This window comes from Chiloscyllium plagiosum, unplaced genomic scaffold (genome assembly GCF_037043375.1).
Source record: "Chiloscyllium plagiosum isolate Xiang-an unplaced genomic scaffold, Cpla_swu_hap1 HiC_scaffold_6, whole genome shotgun sequence".
In the NCBI taxonomy this organism is placed as follows: Eukaryota; Metazoa; Chordata; class Chondrichthyes; order Orectolobiformes; family Hemiscylliidae; genus Chiloscyllium; species Chiloscyllium plagiosum.
Genome location: NW_028270144.1, coordinates 127,525,023 through 127,544,092, shown reverse-complemented (window position 1 = coordinate 127,544,092; position 19,070 = coordinate 127,525,023). Strand labels below are relative to the sequence as shown.

Sequence of the window (19,070 nt, the reverse complement as noted above, 5' to 3'; positions counted from 1 at the left end):
TAACAAATAATCCAAAACTACACAAACTAATTATGGTAGAGGGACCATAACAAGTTATCAAGGTGATGGTTTCAAGACAGGACAGTGACGAAGATTTTACAAATACAGAAGTGTGGTGAGGTCATATGTAGTGCCACATGAATCCAACTCCTTGTGCCTTTTAGATGGTGGACAAGCTTTAGGGAGTCAGGAGGTGAGTTACTCACTGCAGTATTCCCAGCCTCTGACTGGGTCTTATAGCCACTGTGTTTATCTGGTGAGTCCGGTTGAGTTTCTGGTTAATGTTAACCCCCAGGATGTTGATAGTGGGGGATTCAGTGATGGCAACACCAGTAAATGTCAAGGACAGTGGTTAGTTTGTCTCTTATTGGTGATAATAATTGTCTGGTATTTGTGTGGCATGAGTGTTACCTGCCACGTGTCAGCCCAAGCCTGGATATTGTCCAGATCTTGTTGCATTTGATCATGGATTGCTTCAGTATCTGAGGAGTCGTAAATGGTGCTGAACATTGTGTAATCATCAGTGAACATCCCCACTTCTGCCCTTATGATGGAGGGAGGGTCATTGATGAAGCAGCTGAAGATGGTTGGGACTAGGACACGCCCCTGAGGAACTAGTGCTCTTGTGGTGCAGTGGTAATGACCCTATCTCTGAGTCTGGAGGCCCAGGTACAGGTCCCAGAAGCATGTGATGGATTCTCTGAACAGGTTGTTTCGAAAAATATCTACCCTGGGGAACTAGGATCTTGTGGTGTGGTGGTAGTGTTCCTACCTCTGGGCTAGGTAAGCCAGGTTCCACCTGCCCATGTGTCAAAACACCCAAATAGGTTGGCTGTAATAACGAGGGAGGTAATGATGGCATAGTGGGGTGGAATGATTGAGGATACCCTGTGGAACTCCTGCATGGATGTCTTGGAGCTGAGATGACTGACCTAGGACTGAAGGAGGCACCATCCTCCTGCGACATCAATATTTATCCCTGAATCAGTATTCCAGAGGAGGTGATTCGATCATTCCCACCTTGCTGGGGGGAAATGTGGCAGCCTGCTGTGTGTAAATTGGCTTCTGTCTTCCCAATGTTCCAACACTGACGCTTTTAAAGTTCTCAGTTGCTTTCAAAGTGCATCAGAACGTGGAGTGAGCTGAGGATTGGGTGTTCAGTGAGTCCCTGTTGGTAGTTATCGGGTCTTCACCAGCTTTTCCCATTGAAAACAACTGCTCATCGAGTGTCCCTGTAAAAGTGTCAGTAAATTGGGCAGAGGAACAGAAACTGACCCAACGTTCTGGAAGGTGGCCGCCCTATAAAACTTCCAAGGACCATAACACCATAAGAAATAGGAGTGGACGCACGGCCATTCGGCCCATTGAGACCACTCTGCTATTTAATCATGGCTGATGGGCATTTCAATTCTATTCACCCGCACTCTTCCTGTAGCCCTTGATTCATTGCCAGATCAAAAATTTATCAATCTCTGCCTTGAAGACACAGAACGTCCCGGCCTCCACTGCGCTCCCTGGCAGTGAATTCCACAAGCCCACCACCCTTTGGCTAAAGAAATGTCTCCTCATTTCCGTTCTAAGTTGACCCCCTCTAATTGTAAGGCTGTGCCCATGGGTCCTAGTCTCCCCGCCTGACAGAAACAACTTTCCAGCATCCACCCTTTCTAAGCCATGCATTTTCTTGTAAGTTTCTATAGGAGCAGGAGGAGGCCATTCGGCCCTTCGAGCCTGCTCCACCACTCATCACCACCATGGCTGATCCTCCAACTCAATAGCCTAATCCTGCTTTATCCCCATAATCTTTCATCCCATTCCCCCCAAGTGCTATATCTACCTGCCTCTTGAATGTTTTGGCATCAACTACTTCCTGAGCTAATGGATTCCACAGGCTCACCATGCTTTGGGTGAAGAAATGTCTCCTCATCTCCATTTGGTCCATGCCAAATCCCCAGACTGAACCCTGGACAAACCCACCATCCTCCCTGCATCTGCCCCCGTTACAATGTGGAAACAGGCCCTTCGGCCCAACAAGTCCACACTGACCCTCCGAAGAGCAACCCACCCAGACCCATTCCCTTACATTTACCCCTTCACCTAACACTACGGGCAATTTCCCATGGCCAATTCACTTAACCTGCACATTTTTGGACTGTGGGAGGAAACCGGAGCACCCGGAGGAAACCCACGCAGACAACGTGCAAACTCCACACAGTCAGTCGCCTGAGGCGGGAATTGAACCCGGGTCTCTGGCGCTGTGAGGCAGCAGTGCTAACCACTGTGCCGCCGTGCCGCCCAATTGTATAAGTCTCTCAGAGATCCCCCCTCCATTTGTCTGAATTCCAGCGAAAACGATCCTAACCGAGTCAATCTCCCATCATACGTCAGTCCTGCCATCCGCTGAATCAGTCTGGTATGAGGCCAATCAGCCCATCGTGCCTGTACTGTCTCTTCACATGAGCATTGTTACCCAGTGCCAATATCCTGCATTCTCTACAAATCCCTGCACACCATTTCTATCCAACTAATCATCCAACTCCCTGTGGAGGGATTCACATGATGAGTAAAGCAGATTGAATCCCCCCCCCGCTCCAGGTCTGACACCACCCACCACCCGGGTCTGACTGGCACCAGGGCAGCCTCCAGCGCTGTGCCCTGGGGCCTGCTGCCAGCTGATGACCTGTTTTGTCTGGTTTCTGTCCCAGATCTGTGCGACTTGTAAGCGAGTGCAGGCGCTCCTGAACCCGCTCAGCTGGAGCCACATCGGTTTACACCAGAGCTACACAGCAGCAGCGGAACTACCCGGAGCCTTTGATGAGCTCGACCACAAGATTCTGCAATTGTGCGGTACGTACAGAACCCTTCCTGCCCGGACCACACATCGAGGGGGGCAAGGGAGGGAGGGGGAGAGTGTCGAAGGAGCTCTACTCTGTATCTAACCCCGTGCTCTCTCTGTCCTCGGAGTGTGATTATTGGTGGTGGTGTGGGTTTATGAGATTTAATTTCGGGGAATGGGGAGTGCAGTTTGGGAGGATATGGAAGTGATTTGGGTGATATGGCATGAAATGTAGGGGGACAAAAGGTGAGATTTGGGGGAAGGTTCTCATTTGGGGGGAACAATGTGTTTTGGGGACGTGGTGTGAGTTGGGGACGTGGTGTGAGTTGGGGACGTGGTGTGATTTGGGGACGTGGTGTGAGTTGGGGACACGGTGTGAGTTGGGGACACGGTGTGAGTTGGGGACGTGGTGTGAGTTGGGGACGTGGTGTGAGTTGGGGACACGGTGTGAGTTGGGGACGTGGTGTGAGTTGGGGACACGGTGTGAGTTGGGGACACGGTGTGAGTTGGGGACGTGGTGTGAGTTGGGGACGTGGTGTGAGTTGGGGACACGGTGTGAGTTGGGGACACGGTGTGTGTTGGGGACACGGTGTGAGTTGGGGACGTGGTGTGAGTTGGGGACGTGGTGTGTGTTGGGGACACGGTGTGTGTTGGGGACACGGTGTGAGTTGGGGACGTGGTGTGTGTTGGGGACACGGTGTGAGTTGGGACGTGGTGTGTGTTGGGCACGTGGTGTGTGTTGGGGACACGGTGTGAGTTGGGGACGTGGTGTGAGTTGGGGACGTGGTGTGTGTTGGGGACACGGTGTGAGTTGGGGACGTGGTGTGTGTTGGGGACACGGTGTGTGTTGGGGACGTGGTGTGAGTTGGGGACACGGTGTGAGTTGGGGACATGGTGTGTGTTGGGGACACGGTGTGAGTTGGGGACGTGGTGTGAGTTGGGGACGTGGTGTGTGTTGGGGACACGGTGTGAGTTGGGGACACGGTGTGAGTTGGGGACATGGTGTGTGTTGGGGACACGGTGTGAGTTGGGGACGTGGTGTGAGTTGGGGACGTGGTGTGTGTTGGGGACACGGTGTGAGTTGGGGACACGGTGTGAGTTGGGGACACGGTGTGTGTTGGGACACGGTGTGAGTTGGGGACACGGTGTGAGTTGGGGACACGGTGTGAGTTGGGGACACGGTGTGAGTTGGGGACACGGTGTGAGTTGGGGACGTGGTGTGAGTTGGGGACACGGTGTGAGTTGGGGACACGGTGTGAGTTGGGGACGTGGTGTGAGTTGGGGACACGGTGTGTGTTGGGGACACGGTGTGTGTTGGGGACACGGTGTGAGTTGGGGACACGGTGTGAGTTGGGGACACGGTGTGAGTTGGGGACGTGGTGTGAGTTGGGGACGTGGTGTGAGTTGGGGACGTGGTGTGTGTTGGGGACGTGGTGTGAGTTGGGGACGTGGTGTGAGTTGGGGACGTGGTGTGTGTTGGGGACACGGTGTGTGTTGGGGACGTGGTGTGAGTTGGGGACGTGGTGTGAGTTGGGGACGTGGTGTGTGTTGGGGACACGGTGTGAGTTGGGGACACGGTGTGAGTTGGGGACGTGGTGTGAGTTGGGGACGCGGTGTGAGTTGGGGACACGGTGTGAGTTGGGGACGTGGTGTGAGTTGGGGACGCGGTGTGAGTTGGGGACACGGTGTGAGTTGGGGACGTGGTGTGAGTTGGGGACGTGGTGTGAGTTGGGGACACGGTGTGAGTTGGGGACGTGGTGTGAGTTGGGGACGTGGTGTGAGTTGGGGACGTGGTGTGAGTTGGGGACACGGTGTGAGTTGGGGACGTGGTGTGAGTTGGGGACGTGGTGTGAGTTGGGGACGTGGTGTGTGTTGGGGACACGGTGTGAGTTGGGGACGTGGTGTGAGTTGGGGACGTGGTGTGAGTTGGGGACGCGGTGTGAGTTGGGGACACGGTGTGAGTTGGGGACGTGGTGTGAGTTGGGGACACGGTGTGAGTTGGGGACGTGGTGTGAGTTGGGGACACGGTGTGTGTTGGGGACACGGTGTGTGTTGGGGACACGGTGTGTGTTGGGGACACGGTGTGAGTTGGGGACACGGTGTGTGTTGGGGACACGGTGTGAGTTGGGGACGTGGTGTGAGTTGGGGACACGGTGTGAGTTGGGGACGTGGTGTGAGTTGGGGACGTGGTGTGAGTTGGGGACGTGGTGTGTGTTGGGGACACGGTGTGAGTTGGGGACGTGGTGTGAGTTGGGGACGTGGTGTGAGTTGGGGACGCGGTGTGAGTTGGGGACACGGTGTGAGTTGGGGACGTGGTGTGAGTTGGGGACACGGTGTGAGTTGGGGACGTGGTGTGAGTTGGGGACACGGTGTGTGTTGGGGACACGGTGTGTGTTGGGGACACGGTGTGTGTTGGGGACACGGTGTGAGTTGGGGACACGGTGTGTGTTGGGGACACGGTGTGTGTTGGGGACGTGGTGTGAGTTGGGGACACGGTGTGAGTTGGGGACACGGTGTGAGTTGGGGACACGGTGTGAGTTGGGGACGTGGTGTGAGTTGGGGACACGGTGTGAGTTGGGGACGTGGTGTGAGTTGGGGACACGGTGTGAGTTGGGGACACGGTGTGTGTTGGGGACACGGTGTGTGTTGGGGACGTGGTGTGAGTTGGGGACACGGTGTGAGTTGGGGACACGGTGTGAGTTGGGGACACGGTGTGAGTTGGGGACGTGGTGTGAGTTGGGGACGTGGTGTGAGTTGGGGACACGGTGTGTGTTGGGGGCACGGTGTGTGTTGGGGACGTGGTGTGAGTTGGGGACACGGTGTGTGTTGGGGACGTGGTGTGAGTTGGGGACGTGGTGTGTGTTGGGGACACGGTGTGAGTTGGGGACACGGTGTGAGTTGGGGACGTGGTGTGAGTTGGGGACACGGTGTGAGTTGGGGACACGGTGTGTGTTGGGGACGTGGTGTGAGTTGGGGACGTGGTGTGAGTTGGGGACGTGGTGTGTGTTGGGGACACGGTGTGAGTTGGGGACACGGTGTGAGTTGGGGACGTGGTGTGAGTTGGGGACACGGTGTGTGTTGGGGACGTGGTGTGAGTTGGGGACGTGGTGTGTGTTGGGGACACGGTGTGAGTTGGGGACGTGGTGTGAGTTGGGGACACGGTGTGAGTTGGGGACACGGTGTGAGTTGGGGACGTGGTGTGAGTTGGGGACGTGGTGTGTGTTGGGGACACGGTGTGAGTTGGGGACACGGTGTGAGTTGGGGACGTGGTGTGAGTTGGGGACACGGTGTGAGTTGGGGACGTGGTGTGAGTTGGGGACGTGGTGTGTGTTGGGGACACGGTGTGAGTTGGGGACACGGTGTGAGTTGGGGACGTGGTGTGAGTTGGGGACACGGTGTGAGTTGGGGACGTGGTGTGAGTTGGGGACGTGGTGTGAGTTGGGGACGTGGTGTGAGTTGGGGACACGGTGTGAGTTGGGGACGTGGTGTGAGTTGGGGACACGGTGTGTGTTGGGGACGTGGTGTGAGTTGGGGACACGGTGTGTGTTGGGGACGTGGTGTGTGTTGGGGACGTGGTGTGTGTTGGGGACGTGGTGTGAGTTGGGGACACGGTGTGTGTTGGGGACACGGTGTGAGTTGGGGACACGGTGTGAGTTGGGGACACGGTGTGAGTTGGGGACACGGTGTGAGTTGGGGACGTGGTGTGAGTTGGGGACACGGTGTGTGTTGGGGACGTGGTGTGAGTTGGGGACACGGTGTGTGTTGGGGACGTGGTGTGTGTTGGGGACGTGGTGTGTGTTGGGGACGTGGTGTGAGTTGGGGACACGGTGTGAGTTGGGGACACGGTGTGAGTTGGGGACACGGTGTGTGTTGGGGACGTGGTGTGTGTTGGGGACGTGGTGTGAGTTGGGGACACGGTGTGTGTTGGGGACGTGGTGTGTGTTGGGGACACGGTGTGTGTTGGGGACACGGTGTGAGTTGGGGACACGGTGTGAGTTGGGGACATGGTGTGTGTTGGGGACGTGGTGTGAGTTGGGGACACGGTGTGAGTTGGGGACACGGTGTGAGTTGGGGACACGGTGTGTGTTGGGGACACGGTGTGAGTTGGGGACACGGTGTGAGTTGGGGACACGGTGTGAGTTGGGGACACGGTGTGAGTTGGGGACATGGTGTGTGTTGGGGACGTGGTGTGAGTTGGGGACACGGTGTGAGTTGGGGACACGGTGTGAGTTGGGGACACGGTGTGTGTTGGGGACACGGTGTGAGTTGGGGACACGGTGTGAGTTGGGGACACGGTGTGAGTTGGGGACACGGTGTGAGTTGGGGACATGGTGTGTGTTGGGGACGTGGTGTGAGTTGGGGACACGGTGTGAGTTGGGGACACGGTGTGAGTTGGGGACACGGTGTGAGTTGGGGACATGGTGTGTGTTGGGGACGTGGTGTGAGTTGGGGACACGGTGTGAGTTGGGGACACGGTGTGAGTTGGGGACACGGTGTGTGTTGGGGACACGGTGTGAGTTGGGGACACGGTGTGAGTTGGGGACACGGTGTGAGTTGGGGACGTGGTGTGAGTTGGGGACACGGTGTGTGTTGGGGACGTGGTGTGTGTTGGGGACGTGGTGTGTGTTGGGGACGTGGTGTGAGTTGGGGACGTGGTGTGTGTTGGGGACATGGTGTGAGTTGGGGACACGGTGTGTGTTGGGGACGTGGTGTGTGTTGGGGACATGGTGTGAGTTGGGGACACGGTGTGTGTTGGGGACGTGGTGTGAGTTGGGGACGTGGTGTGTGTTGGGGACACGGTGTGAGTTGGGGACACGGTGTGTGTTGGGGACGTGGTGTGAGTTGGGGACGTGGTGTGTGTTGGGGACATGGTGTGAGTTGGGGACACGGTGTGTGTTGGGGACGTGGTGTGTGTTGGGGACGTGGTGTGAGTTGGGGACACGGTGTGTGTTGGGGACACGGTGTGAGTTGGGGACACGGTGTGAGTTGGGGACACGGTGTGAGTTGGGGACGTGGTGTGTGTTGGGGACGTGGTGTGAGTTGGGGACATGGTGTGTGTTGGGGACGTGGTGTGTGTTGGGGACGTGGTGTGAGTTGGGGACACGGTGTGTGTTGGGGACGTGGTGTGTGTTGGGGACGTGGTGTGAGTTGGGGACGTGGTGTGAGTTGGGGACGTGGTGTGAGTTGGGGACGTGGTGTGAGTTGGGGACACGGTGTGTGTTGGGGACGTGGTGTGTGTTGGGGACGTGGTGTGAGTTGGGGACATGGTGTGTGTTGGGGACGTGGTGTGTGTTGGGGACGTGGTGTGAGTTGGGGACACGGTGTGAGTTGGGGACACGGTGTGAGTTGGGGACACGGTGTGAGTTGGGGACGTGGTGTGAGTTGGCGACACGGTGTGAGTTGGGGACGTGGTGTGAGTTGGGGACGTGGTGTGAGTTGGGGACGTGGTGTGAGTTGGGGACACGGTGTGAGTTGGGGACACGGTGTGAGTTGGGGACGTGGTGTGAGTTGGGGACACGGTGTGAGTTGGGGACGTGGTGTGAGTTGGGGACACGGTGTGAGTTGGGGACACGGTGTGAGTTGGGGACGTGGTGTGAGTTGGGGACGTGGTGTGAGTTGGGGACACGGTGTGAGTTGGGGACGTGGTGTGAGTTGGGGACACGGTGTGAGTTGGGGACACGGTGTGAGTTGGGGACGCGGTGTGAGTTGGGGACGTGGTGTGAGTTGGGGACACGGTGTGAGTTGGGGACACGGTGTGAGTTGGGGACGTGGTGTGAGTTGGGGACACGGTGTGAGTTGGGGACGTGGTGTGTGTTGGTGACACGGTGTGAGTTGGGGACACGGTGTGAGTTGGGGACACGGTGTGAGTTGGGGACGTGGTGTGAGTTGGGGACGTGGTGTGAGTTGGGGACACGGTGTGAGTTGGGGACGTGGTGTGAGTTGGGGACGTGGTGTGAGTTGGGGACGTGGTGTGAGTTGGGGACACGGTGTGTGTTGGGGACGTGGTGTGAGTTGGGGACACGGTGTGTGTTGGGGACGTGGTGTGAGTTGGGGACACGGTGTGAGTTGGGGACACGGTGTGTGTTGGGGACGTGGTGTGTGTTGGGGACGTGGTGTGAGTTGGGGACATGGTGTGTGTTGGGGACGTGGTGTGTGTTGGGGACGTGGTGTGAGTTGGGGACACGGTGTGTGTTGGGGACACGGTGTGAGTTGGGGACACGGTGTGAGTTGGGGACGTGGTGTGAGTTGGCGACACGGTGTGAGTTGGGGACGTGGAGTGAGTTGGGGACGTGGTGTGAGTTGGGGACACGGTGTGAGTTGGGGACGTGGTGTGAGTTGGGGACACGGTGTGAGTTGGGGACACGGTGTGAGTTGGGGACGCGGTGTGAGTTGGGGACGTGGTGTGAGTTGGGGACACGGTGTGTGTTGGTGACACGGTGTGAGTTGGGGACACGGTGTGAGTTGGGGACACGGTGTGAGTTGGGGACGTGGTGTGAGTTGGGGACGTGGTGTGAGTTGGGGACACGGTGTGAGTTGGGGACGTGGTGTGAGTTGGGGACGTGGTGTGAGTTGGGGACGTGGTGTGAGTTGGGGACACGGTGTGAGTTGGGGACGTGGTGTGAGTTGGGGACGTGGTGTGAGTTGGGGACACGGTGTGAGTTGGGGACGTGGTGTGAGTTGGGGACGTGGTGTGAGTTGGGGACGTGGTGTGAGTTGGGGACACGGTGTGAGTTGGGGACGTGGTGTGAGTTGGGGACGTGGTGTGAGTTGGGGACGTGGTGTGAGTTGGGGACACGGTGTGAGTTGGGGACGTGGTGTGAGTTGGGGACGTGGTGTGAGTTGGGGACGTGGTGTGAGTTGGGGACACGGTGTGTGTTGGGGACGTGGTGTGAGTTGGGGACGTGGTGTGAGTTGGGGACACGGTGTGAGTTGGGGACGTGGTGTGAGTTGGGGACGTGGTGTGAGTTGGGGACACGGTGTGAGTTGGGGACACGGTGTGAGTTGGGGACACGGTGTGTGTTGGGGACACGGTGTGAGTTGGGGACACGGTGTGAGTTGGGGACGTGGTGTGAGTTGGGGACACGGTGTGAGTTGGGGACGTGGTGTGAGTTGGGGACGTGGTGTGAGTTGGGGACACGGTGTGTGTTGGGGACACGGTGTGAGTTGGGGACACGGTGTGAGTTGGGGACGTGGTGTGAGTTGGGGACGTGGTGTGAGTTGGGGACGTGGTGTGAGTTGGGGACACGGTGTGAGTTGGGGACACGGTGTGTGTTGGGGACACGGTGTGAGTTGGGGACGTGGTGTGAGTTGGGGACGTGGTGTGAGTTGGGGACACGGTGTGAGTTGGGGACACGGTGTGAGTTGGGGACGTGGTGTGAGTTGGGGACGTGGTGTGAGTTGGGGACGTGGTGTGAGTTGGGGACGCGGTGTGTGTTGGGGACACGGTGTGAGTTGGGGACACGGTGTGAGTTGGGGACGTGGTGTGAGTTGGGGACGTGGTGTGAGTTGGGGACGTGGTGTGAGTTGGGGACACGGTGTGAGTTGGGGACGTGGTGTGAGTTGGGGACGTGGTGTGAGTTGGGGACACGGTGTGAGTTGGGGACACGGTGTGTGTTGGGGACACGGTGTGTGTTGGGGACACGGTGTGAGTTGGGGACACGGTGTGAGTTGGGGACGTGGTGTGTGTTGGGGACACGGTGTGAGTTGGGGACGTGGTGTGTGTTGGGGACACGGTGTGTGTTGGGGACACGGTGTGTGTTGGGGACACGGTGTGTGTTGGGGACACGGTGTGTGTTGGGGACACGGTGTGAGTTGGGGACACGGTGTGTGTTGGGGACACGGTGTGAGTTGGGGACACGGTGTGAGTTGGGGACGTGGTGTGTGTTGGGGACACGGTGTGAGTTGGGGACGTGGTGTGTGTTGGGGACGTGGTGTGAGTTGGGGACGTGGTGTGTGTTGGGGACACGGTGTGAGTTGGGGACGTGGTGTGTGTTGGGGACACGGTGTGAGTTGGGGACGTGGTGTGAGTTGGGGACACGGTGTGAGTTGGGGACGTGGTGTGTGTTGGGGACACGGTGTGTGTTGGGGACACGGTGTGTGTTGGGGACACGGTGTGAGTTGGGGACACGGTGTGAGTTGGGGACGTGGTGTGTGTTGGGGACACGGTGTGAGTTGGGGACGTGGTGTGTGTTGGGGACACGGTGTGAGTTGGGGACGTGGTGTGAGTTGGGGACACGGTGTGTGTTGGGGACACGGTGTGAGTTGGGGACGTGGTGTGAGTTGGGGACACGGTGTGTGTTGGGGACACGGTGTGAGTTGGGGACGTGGTGTGAGTTGGGGACACGGTGTGAGTTGGGGACACGGTGTGAGTTGGGGACGTGGTGTGTGTTGGGGACACGGTGTGAGTTGGGGACGTGGTGTGAGTTGGGGACGTGGTGTGAGTTGCGGACGTGGTGTGTGTTGGGGACACGGTGTGAGTTGGGGACACGGTGTGAGTTGGGGACGTGGTGTGTGTTGGGGACACGGTGTGTGTTGGGGACACGGTGTGTGTTGGGGACACGGTGTGAGTTGGGGACACGGTGTGAGTTGGGGACGTGGTGTGTGTTGGGGACACGGTGTGAGTTGGGGACGTGGTGTGAGTTGGGGACGTGGTGTGAGTTGCGGACGTGGTGTGTGTTGGGGACACGGTGTGAGTTGGGGACACGGTGTGAGTTGGGGACGTGGTGTGTGTTGGGGACACGGTGTGAGTTGGGGACGTGGTGTGAGTTGGGGACACGGTGTGTGTTGGGGACACGGTGTGAGTTGGGGACGTGGTGTGAGTTGGGGACACGGTGTGAGTTGGGGACACGGTGTGAGTTGGGGACGTGGTGTGTGTTGGGGACGTGGTGTGAGTTGGGGACACGGTGTGAGTTGGGGACACGGTGTGAGTTGGGGACACGGTGTGAGTTGGGGACGTGGTGTGTGTTGGGGACGTGGTGTGAGTTGGGGACACGGTGTGAGTTGGGGACACGGTGTGAGTTGGGGACACGGTGTGAGTTGGGGACACGGTGTGAGTTGGGGACGTGGTGTGAGTTGTGGACACGGTGTGTGTTGGGGACGTGGTGTGAGTTGGGGACGTGGTGTGAGTTGGGGACACGGTGTGAGTTGGGGACACGGTGTGAGTTGGGGACGTGGTGTGAGTTGGGGACACAGTGTGAGTTGGGGACACGGTGTGAGTTGGGGACACGGTGTGAGTTGGGGACGTGGTGTGAGTTGGGAACACGGTGTGAGTTGGGGACGTGGTGTGAGTTGGGGACACGGTGTGAGTTGGGGACACGGTGTGAGTTGGGGACACGGTGTGAGTTGGGAACACGGTGTGAGTTGGGGACGTGGTGTGAGTTGGGGACACGGTGTGAGTTGGGGACACGGTGTGAGTTGGGGACGTGGTGTGAGTTGGGGACACGGTGTGAGTTGGGGACGTGGTGTGAGTTGGGGACACGGTGTGAGTTGGGGACACGGTGTGTGTTGGGGACACGGTGTGAGTTGGGGACACGGTGTGAGTTGGGGACGTGGTGTGTGTTGGGGACACGGTGTGAGTTGGGGACACGGTGTGAGTTGGGGACACGGTGTGAGTTGGGGACGTGGTGTGTGTTGGGGACACGGTGTGAGTTGGGGACGTGGTGTGTGTTGGGGACACGGTGTGAGTTGGGGACACGGTGTGAGTTGGGGACACGGTGTGAGTTGGGGACACGGTGTGTGTTGGGGACACGGTGTGAGTTGGGGACACGGTGTGTGTTGGGGACACGGTGTGAGTTGGGGACACGGTGTGTGTTGGGGACACGGTGTGAGTTGGGGACACGGTGTGAGTTGGGGACGTGGTGTGAGTTGGGGACACGGTTTGAGTTGGGGACGTGGTGTGAGTTGGGGACACGGTGTGAGTTGGGGACACGGTGTGAGTTGGGGACGTGGTGTGTGTTGGGGACGTGGTGTGAGTTGGGGACACGGTGTGAGTTGGGGACGTGGTGTGTGTTGGGGACACGGTGTGAGTTGGGGACACGGTGTGTGTTGGGGACACGGTGTGAGTTGGGGACGTGGTGTGAGTTGGGGACACGGTGTGAGTTGGGGACGTGGTGTGAGTTGGGGACGTGGTGTGAGTTGGGGACACGGTGTGAGTTGGGGACACGGTGTGTGTTGGGGACGTGGTGTGAGTTGGGGACGTGGTGTGTGTTGGGGACACGGTGTGAGTTGGGGACGTGGTGTGAGTTGGGGACACGGTGTGAGTTGGGGACGTGGTGTGAGTTGGGGACGTGGTGTGTGTTGGGGACACGGTGTGTGTTGGGGACGTGGTGTGAGTTGGGGACACGGTGTGAGTTGGGGACGTGGTGTGAGTTGGGGACGTGGTGTGTGTTGGGGACGTGGTGTGAGTTGGGGACGTGGTGTGTGTTGGGGACGTGGTGTGTGTTGGGGACGTGGTGTGAGTTGGGGACACGGTGTGAGTTGGGGACACGGTGTGAGTTGGGGACGTGGTGTGTGTTGGGGACGTGGTGTGAGTTGGGGACACGGTGTGAGTTGGGGACACGGTGTGAGTTGGGGACACGGTGTGAGTTGGGGACACGGTGTGAGTTGGGGACACGGTGTGTGTTGGGGACGTGGTGTGAGTTGGGGACGTGGTGTGAGTTGGGGACGTGGTGTGTGTTGGGGACGTGGTGTGAGTTGGGGACACGGTGTGAGTTGGGGACGTGGTGTGTGTTGGGGACGTGGTGTGAGTTGGGGACACGGTGTGAGTTGGGGACACGGTGTGAGTTGGGGACGTGGTGTGTGTTGGGGACACGGTGTGTGTTGGGGACGTGGTGTGAGTTGGGGACACGGTGTGAGTTGGGGACACGGTGTGAGTTGGGGACGTGGTGTGAGTTGGGGACACGGTGTGTGTTGGGGACGTGGTGTGTGTTGGGGACGTGGTGTGAGTTGGGGACACGGTGTGAGTTGGGGACACGGTGTGTGTTGGGGACGTGGTGTGTGTTGGGGACGTGGTGTGAGTTGGGGACACGGTGTGAGTTGGGGACGTGGTGTGAGTTGGGGACACGGTGTGAGTTGGGGACGTGGTGTGAGTTGGGGACACGGTGTGAGTTGGGGACACGGTGTGAGTTGGGGACACGGTGTGTGTTGGGGACGTGGTGTGAGTTGGGGACACGGTGTGAGTTGGGGACACGGTGTGTGTTGGGGACGTGGTGTGAGTTGGGGACGTGGTGTGAGTTGGGGACGTGGTGTGTGTTGGGGACGTGGTGTGAGTTGGGGACACGGTGTGAGTTGGGGACGTGGTGTGTGTTGGGGACGTGGTGTGAGTTGGGGACACGGTGTGAGTTGGGGACACGGTGTGAGTTGGGGACGTGGTGTGTGTTGGGGACACGGTGTGTGTTGGGGACGTGGTGTGAGTTGGGGACACGGTGTGAGTTGGGGACACGGTGTGAGTTGGGGACGTGGTGTGAGTTGGGGACACGGTGTGTGTTGGGGACGTGGTGTGTGTTGGGGACGTGGTGTGAGTTGGGGACACGGTGTGAGTTGGGGACACGGTGTGTGTTGGGGACGTGGTGTGTGTTGGGGACGTGGTGTGAGTTGGGGACACGGTGTGAGTTGGGGACGTGGTGTGAGTTGGGGACACGGTGTGAGTTGGGGACGTGGTGTGAGTTGGGGACACGGTGTGAGTTGGGGACACGGTGTGAGTTGGGGACACGGTGTGTGTTGGGGACGTGGTGTGAGTTGGGGACACGGTGTGTGTTGGGGACACGGTGTGTGTTGGGGACGTGGTGTGAGTTGGGGACACGGTGTGAGTTGGGGACGTGGTGTGAGTTGGGGACACGGTGTGAGTTGGGGACACGGTGTGAGTTGGGGACGTGGTGTGAGTTGGGGACGTGGTGTGTGTTGGGGACACGGTGTGAGTTGGGGACACGGTGTGAGTTGGGGACGTGGTGTGAGTTGGGGACGTGGTGTGTGTTGGGGACACGGTGTGAGTTGGGGACGTGGTGTGAGTTGGGGACATGGTGTGTGTTGGGGACACGGTGTGAGTTGGGGACGTGGTGTGAGTTGGGGACGTGGTGTGTGTTGGGGACACGGTGTGAGTTGGGGACGTGGTGTGAGTTGGGGACATGGTGTGTGTTGGGGACACGGTGTGAGTTGGGGACGTGGTGTGAGTTGGGGACATGGTGTGTGTTGGGGACACGGTGTGAGTTGGGGACGTGGTGTGAGTTGGGGACGTGGTGTGAGTTGGGGACACGGTGTGAGTTGGGGACGTGGTGTGAGTTGGGGACACGGTGTGAGTTGGGGACACGGTGTGAGTTGGGGACGTGGTGTGAGTTGGGGACACGGTGTGAGTTGGGGACGCGGTGTGTGTTGGGGACGTGGTGTGAGTTGGGGACACGGTGTGAGTTGGGGACACGGTGTGAGTTGGGGACACGGTGTGAGTTGGGGACACGGTGTGTGTTGGGGACGTGGTGTGAGTTGGGGACACGGTGTGAGTTGGGGACGTGGTGTGTGTTGGGGACACGGTGTGAGTTGGGGACACGGTGTGTGTTGGGGACACGGTGTGAGTTGGGGACACGGTGTGAGTTGGGGACGTGGTGTGAGTTGGGGACGTGGTGTGAGTTGGGGACACGGTGTGAGTTGGGGACATGGTGTGAGTTGGGGACACGGTGTGTGTTGGGGACACGGTGTGAGTTGGGGACACGGTGTGAGTTGGGCACACGGTGTGTGTTGGGGACACGGTGTGAGTTGGGCACACGGTGTGAGTTGGGGACACGGTGTGAGTTGGGGACACGGTGTGAGTTGGGGACACGGTGTATGTTGGGGACACGGTGTGTGTTGGGGACACGGTGTGAGTTGGGGACACGGTGTGAGTTGGGGACACGGTGTATGTTGGGGACACGGTGTGTGTTGGGGACACGGTGTGAGTTGGGGACACGGTGTGAGTTGGGCACACGGTGTGAGTTGGGGACGTGGTGTGAGTTGGGGACACGGTGTGTGTTGGGGACACGGTGTGAGTTGGGGACACGGTGTGAGTTGGGGACACGGTGTGAGTTGGGGACGTGGTGTGAGTTGGGGACACGGTGTGAGTTGGGGACGTGGTGTGAGTTGGGGACGTGGTGTGAGTTGGGGACACGGTGTGAGTTGGGGACACGGTGTGAGTTGGGGACACGGTGTGTGTTGGGGACACGGTGTGAGTTGGGGACACGGTGTGAGTTGGGGACACGGTGTGAGTTGGGGACACGGTGTGAGTTGGGGACACGGTGTGTGTTGGGGACGTGGTGTGAGTTGGGGACGTGGTGTGAGTTGGGGACGTGGTGTGAGTTGGGGACGTGGTGTGAGTTGGGGACACGGTGTGAGTTGGGGACACGGTGTGAGTTGGGGACGTGGTGTGAGTTGGGGACACGGTGTGAGTTGGGGACACGGTGTGAGTTGGGGACACGGTGTGAGTTGGGGACGTGGTGTGAGTTGGGGACACGGTGTGAGTTGGGGACGTGGTGTGTGTTGGGGACGTGGTGTGAGTTGGGGACACGGTGTGAGTTGGGGACACGGTGTGAGTTGGGGACGTGGTGTGAGTTGGGGACACGGTGTGAGTTGGGGACGTGGTGTGAGTTGGGGACACGGTGTGAGTTGGGGACGTGGTGTGAGTTGGGGACGTGGTGTGAGTTGGGGACACGGTGTGAGTTGGGGACACGGTGTGAGTTGGGGACACGGTGTGAGTTGGGGACGTGGTGTGTGTTGGGGACACGGTGTGAGTTGGGGACACGGTGTGAGTTGGGGACGTGGTGTGAGTTGGGGACGTGGTGTGAGTTGGGGACACGGTGTGAGTTGGGGACATGGTGTGAGTTGGGGACGTGGTGTGAGTTGGGGACGTGGTGTGAGTTGGGGACACGGTGTGAGTTGGGGACGTGGTGTGAGTTGGGGACACGGTGTGAGTTGGGGACGCGGTGTGAGTTGGGGACGTGGTGTGAGTTGGGGACACGGTGTGAGTTGGGGACACGGTGTGAGTTGGGGACACGGTGTATGTTGGGGACACGGTGTGAGTTGGGGACACGGTGTGAGTTGGGGACGTGGTGTGAGTTGGGGACACGGTGTGTGTTGGGGACACGGTGTGAGTTGGGGACACGGTGTGAGTTGGGGACGTGGTGTGTGTTGGGGACACGGTGTGTGTTGGGGACACGGTGTGAGTTGGGGACACGGTGTGAGTTGGGGACGTGGTGTGTGTTGGGGACACGGTGTGAGTTGGGAACACGGTGTGAGTTGGGGACACGGTGTGTGTTGGGGACACGGTGTGAGTTGGGGACACGGTGTGAGTTGGGGACACGGTGTGAGTTGGGGACACGGTGTGAGTTGGGGACGTGGTGTGAGTTGGGGACGTGGTGTGAGTTGGGGACACGGTGTGTGTTGGGGACGTGGTGTGAGTTGGGGACGTGGTGTGAGTTGGGGACACGGTGTGAGTTGGGGACACGGTGTGTGTTGGGGACACGGTGTGTGTTGGGGACACGGTGTGAGTTGGGGACGTGGTGTGAGTTGGGGACACGGTGTGTGTTGGGGACACGGTGTGTGTTGGGGACACGGTGTGTGTTGGGGACACGGTGTGAGTTGGGGACACGGTGTGTGTTGGGGACACGGTGTGAGTTGGGGACACGGTGTGAGTTGGGGACGTGGTGTGAGTTGGGGACACGGTGTGAGTTGGGGACACGGTGTGTGTTGGGGACACGGTGTGAGTTGGGGACACGGTGTGAGTTGGGGACGTGGTGTGAGTTGGGGACACGGTGTGTGTTGGGGACACGGTGTGAGTTGGGGACACGGTGTGTGTTGGGGACACGGTGTGAGTTGGGGACACGGTGTGAGTTGGGGACGTGGTGTGAGTTGGGGACGTGGTGTGAGTTGGGGACGTGGTGTGAGTTGGGGACACGGTGTGTGTTGGGGACACGGTGTGTGTTGGGGACACGGTGTGAGTTGGGGATGTGGTGTGAGTTGGGGACACGGTGTGTGTTGGGGACACGGTGTGTGTTGGGGACGTGGTGTGAGTTGGGGATGTAGTGTGAGTTGGGGACGTGGTGTGAGTTGGGGACACGGTGTGAGTTGGGGACACGGTGTGTGTTGGGGACACGGTGTGAGTTGGGGACACGGTGTGTGTTGGGGACACGGTGTGAGTTGGGGACACGGTGTGAGTTGGGGACACGGTGTGAGTTGGGGACGTGGTGTGAGTTGGGGACACGGTGTGAGTTGGGGACACGGTGTGAGTTGGGGACGTGGTGTGAGTTGGGGACGTGGTGTGAGTTGGGGACACGGTGTGAGTTGGGGACGTGGTGTGAGTTGGGGACACGGTGTGAGTTGGGGACGTGGTGTGAGTTGGGGACGTGGTGTGAGTTGGGGACACGGTGTGAGTTGGGGACGTGGTGTGTGTTGGGGACACGGTGTGAGTTGGGGACACGGTGTGAGTTGGGGACGTGGTGTGAGTTGGGGACGTGGTGTGAGTTGGGGACACGGTGTGAGTTGGGGACGTGGTGTGAGTTGGGGACACGGTGTGAGTTGGGGACACGGTGTGAGTTGGGGACACGGTGTGTGTTGGGGACATGGTGTGAGTTGGGGACACGGTGTGAGTTGGGGACGTGGTGTGAGTTGGGGACACGGTGTGAGTTGGGGACACGGTGTGAGTTGGGGACGTGGTGTGAGTTGGGGACACGGTGTGAGTTGGGGACGTGGTGTGTGTTGGTGACACGGTGTGAGTTGGGGACGTGGTGTGTGTTGGTGACACGGTGTGAGTTGGGGACGTGGTGTGTGTTGGGGACACGGTGTGAGTTGGGGACGTGGTGTGAGTTGGGGACACGGTGTGAGTTGGGGACACGGTGTGAGTTGGGGACGTGGTGTGAGTTGGGGACACGGTGTGAGTTGGGGACACGGTGTGAGTTGGGGACACGGTGTGTGTTGGGGACATGGTGTGAGTTGGGGACACGGTGTGAGTTGGGGACGTGGTGTGAGTTGGGGACACGGTGTGAGTTGGGGACGTGGTGTGAGTTGGGGACACGGTGTGAGTTGGGGACGTGGTGTGAGTTGGGGACACGGTGTGAGTTGGGGACACGGTGTGAGTTGGGGACGTGGTGTGAGTTGGGGACGTGGTGTGAGTTGGGGACACGGTGTGTGTTGGGGACACGGTGTGAGTTGGGGACACGGTGTGAGTTGGGGACGTGGTGTGAGTTGGGGACACGGTGTGAGTTGGGGACGTGGTGTGAGT

The 19,070-nt window shown here is 59.1% G+C and overlaps 1 protein-coding gene across 4 annotated transcripts in view; it reads left to right on the top strand.

Annotated features, from left to right (window-relative positions):
• Window positions 1-19,070, top strand: part of pde2a (phosphodiesterase 2A) — a 541,714-nt gene that overhangs the window by 226,154 nt on the left and 296,490 nt on the right. For all 4 annotated transcript variants that reach the window (XM_087988442.1, XM_087988444.1, XM_087988443.1 and 1 more), the window contains one exon: window positions 2,703-2,844. In XM_087988442.1, coding sequence (XP_087844568.1) covers window positions 2,703-2,844 — 142 coding nt within the window. The remainder of the gene's footprint in view (window positions 1-2,702; window positions 2,845-19,070) is intronic.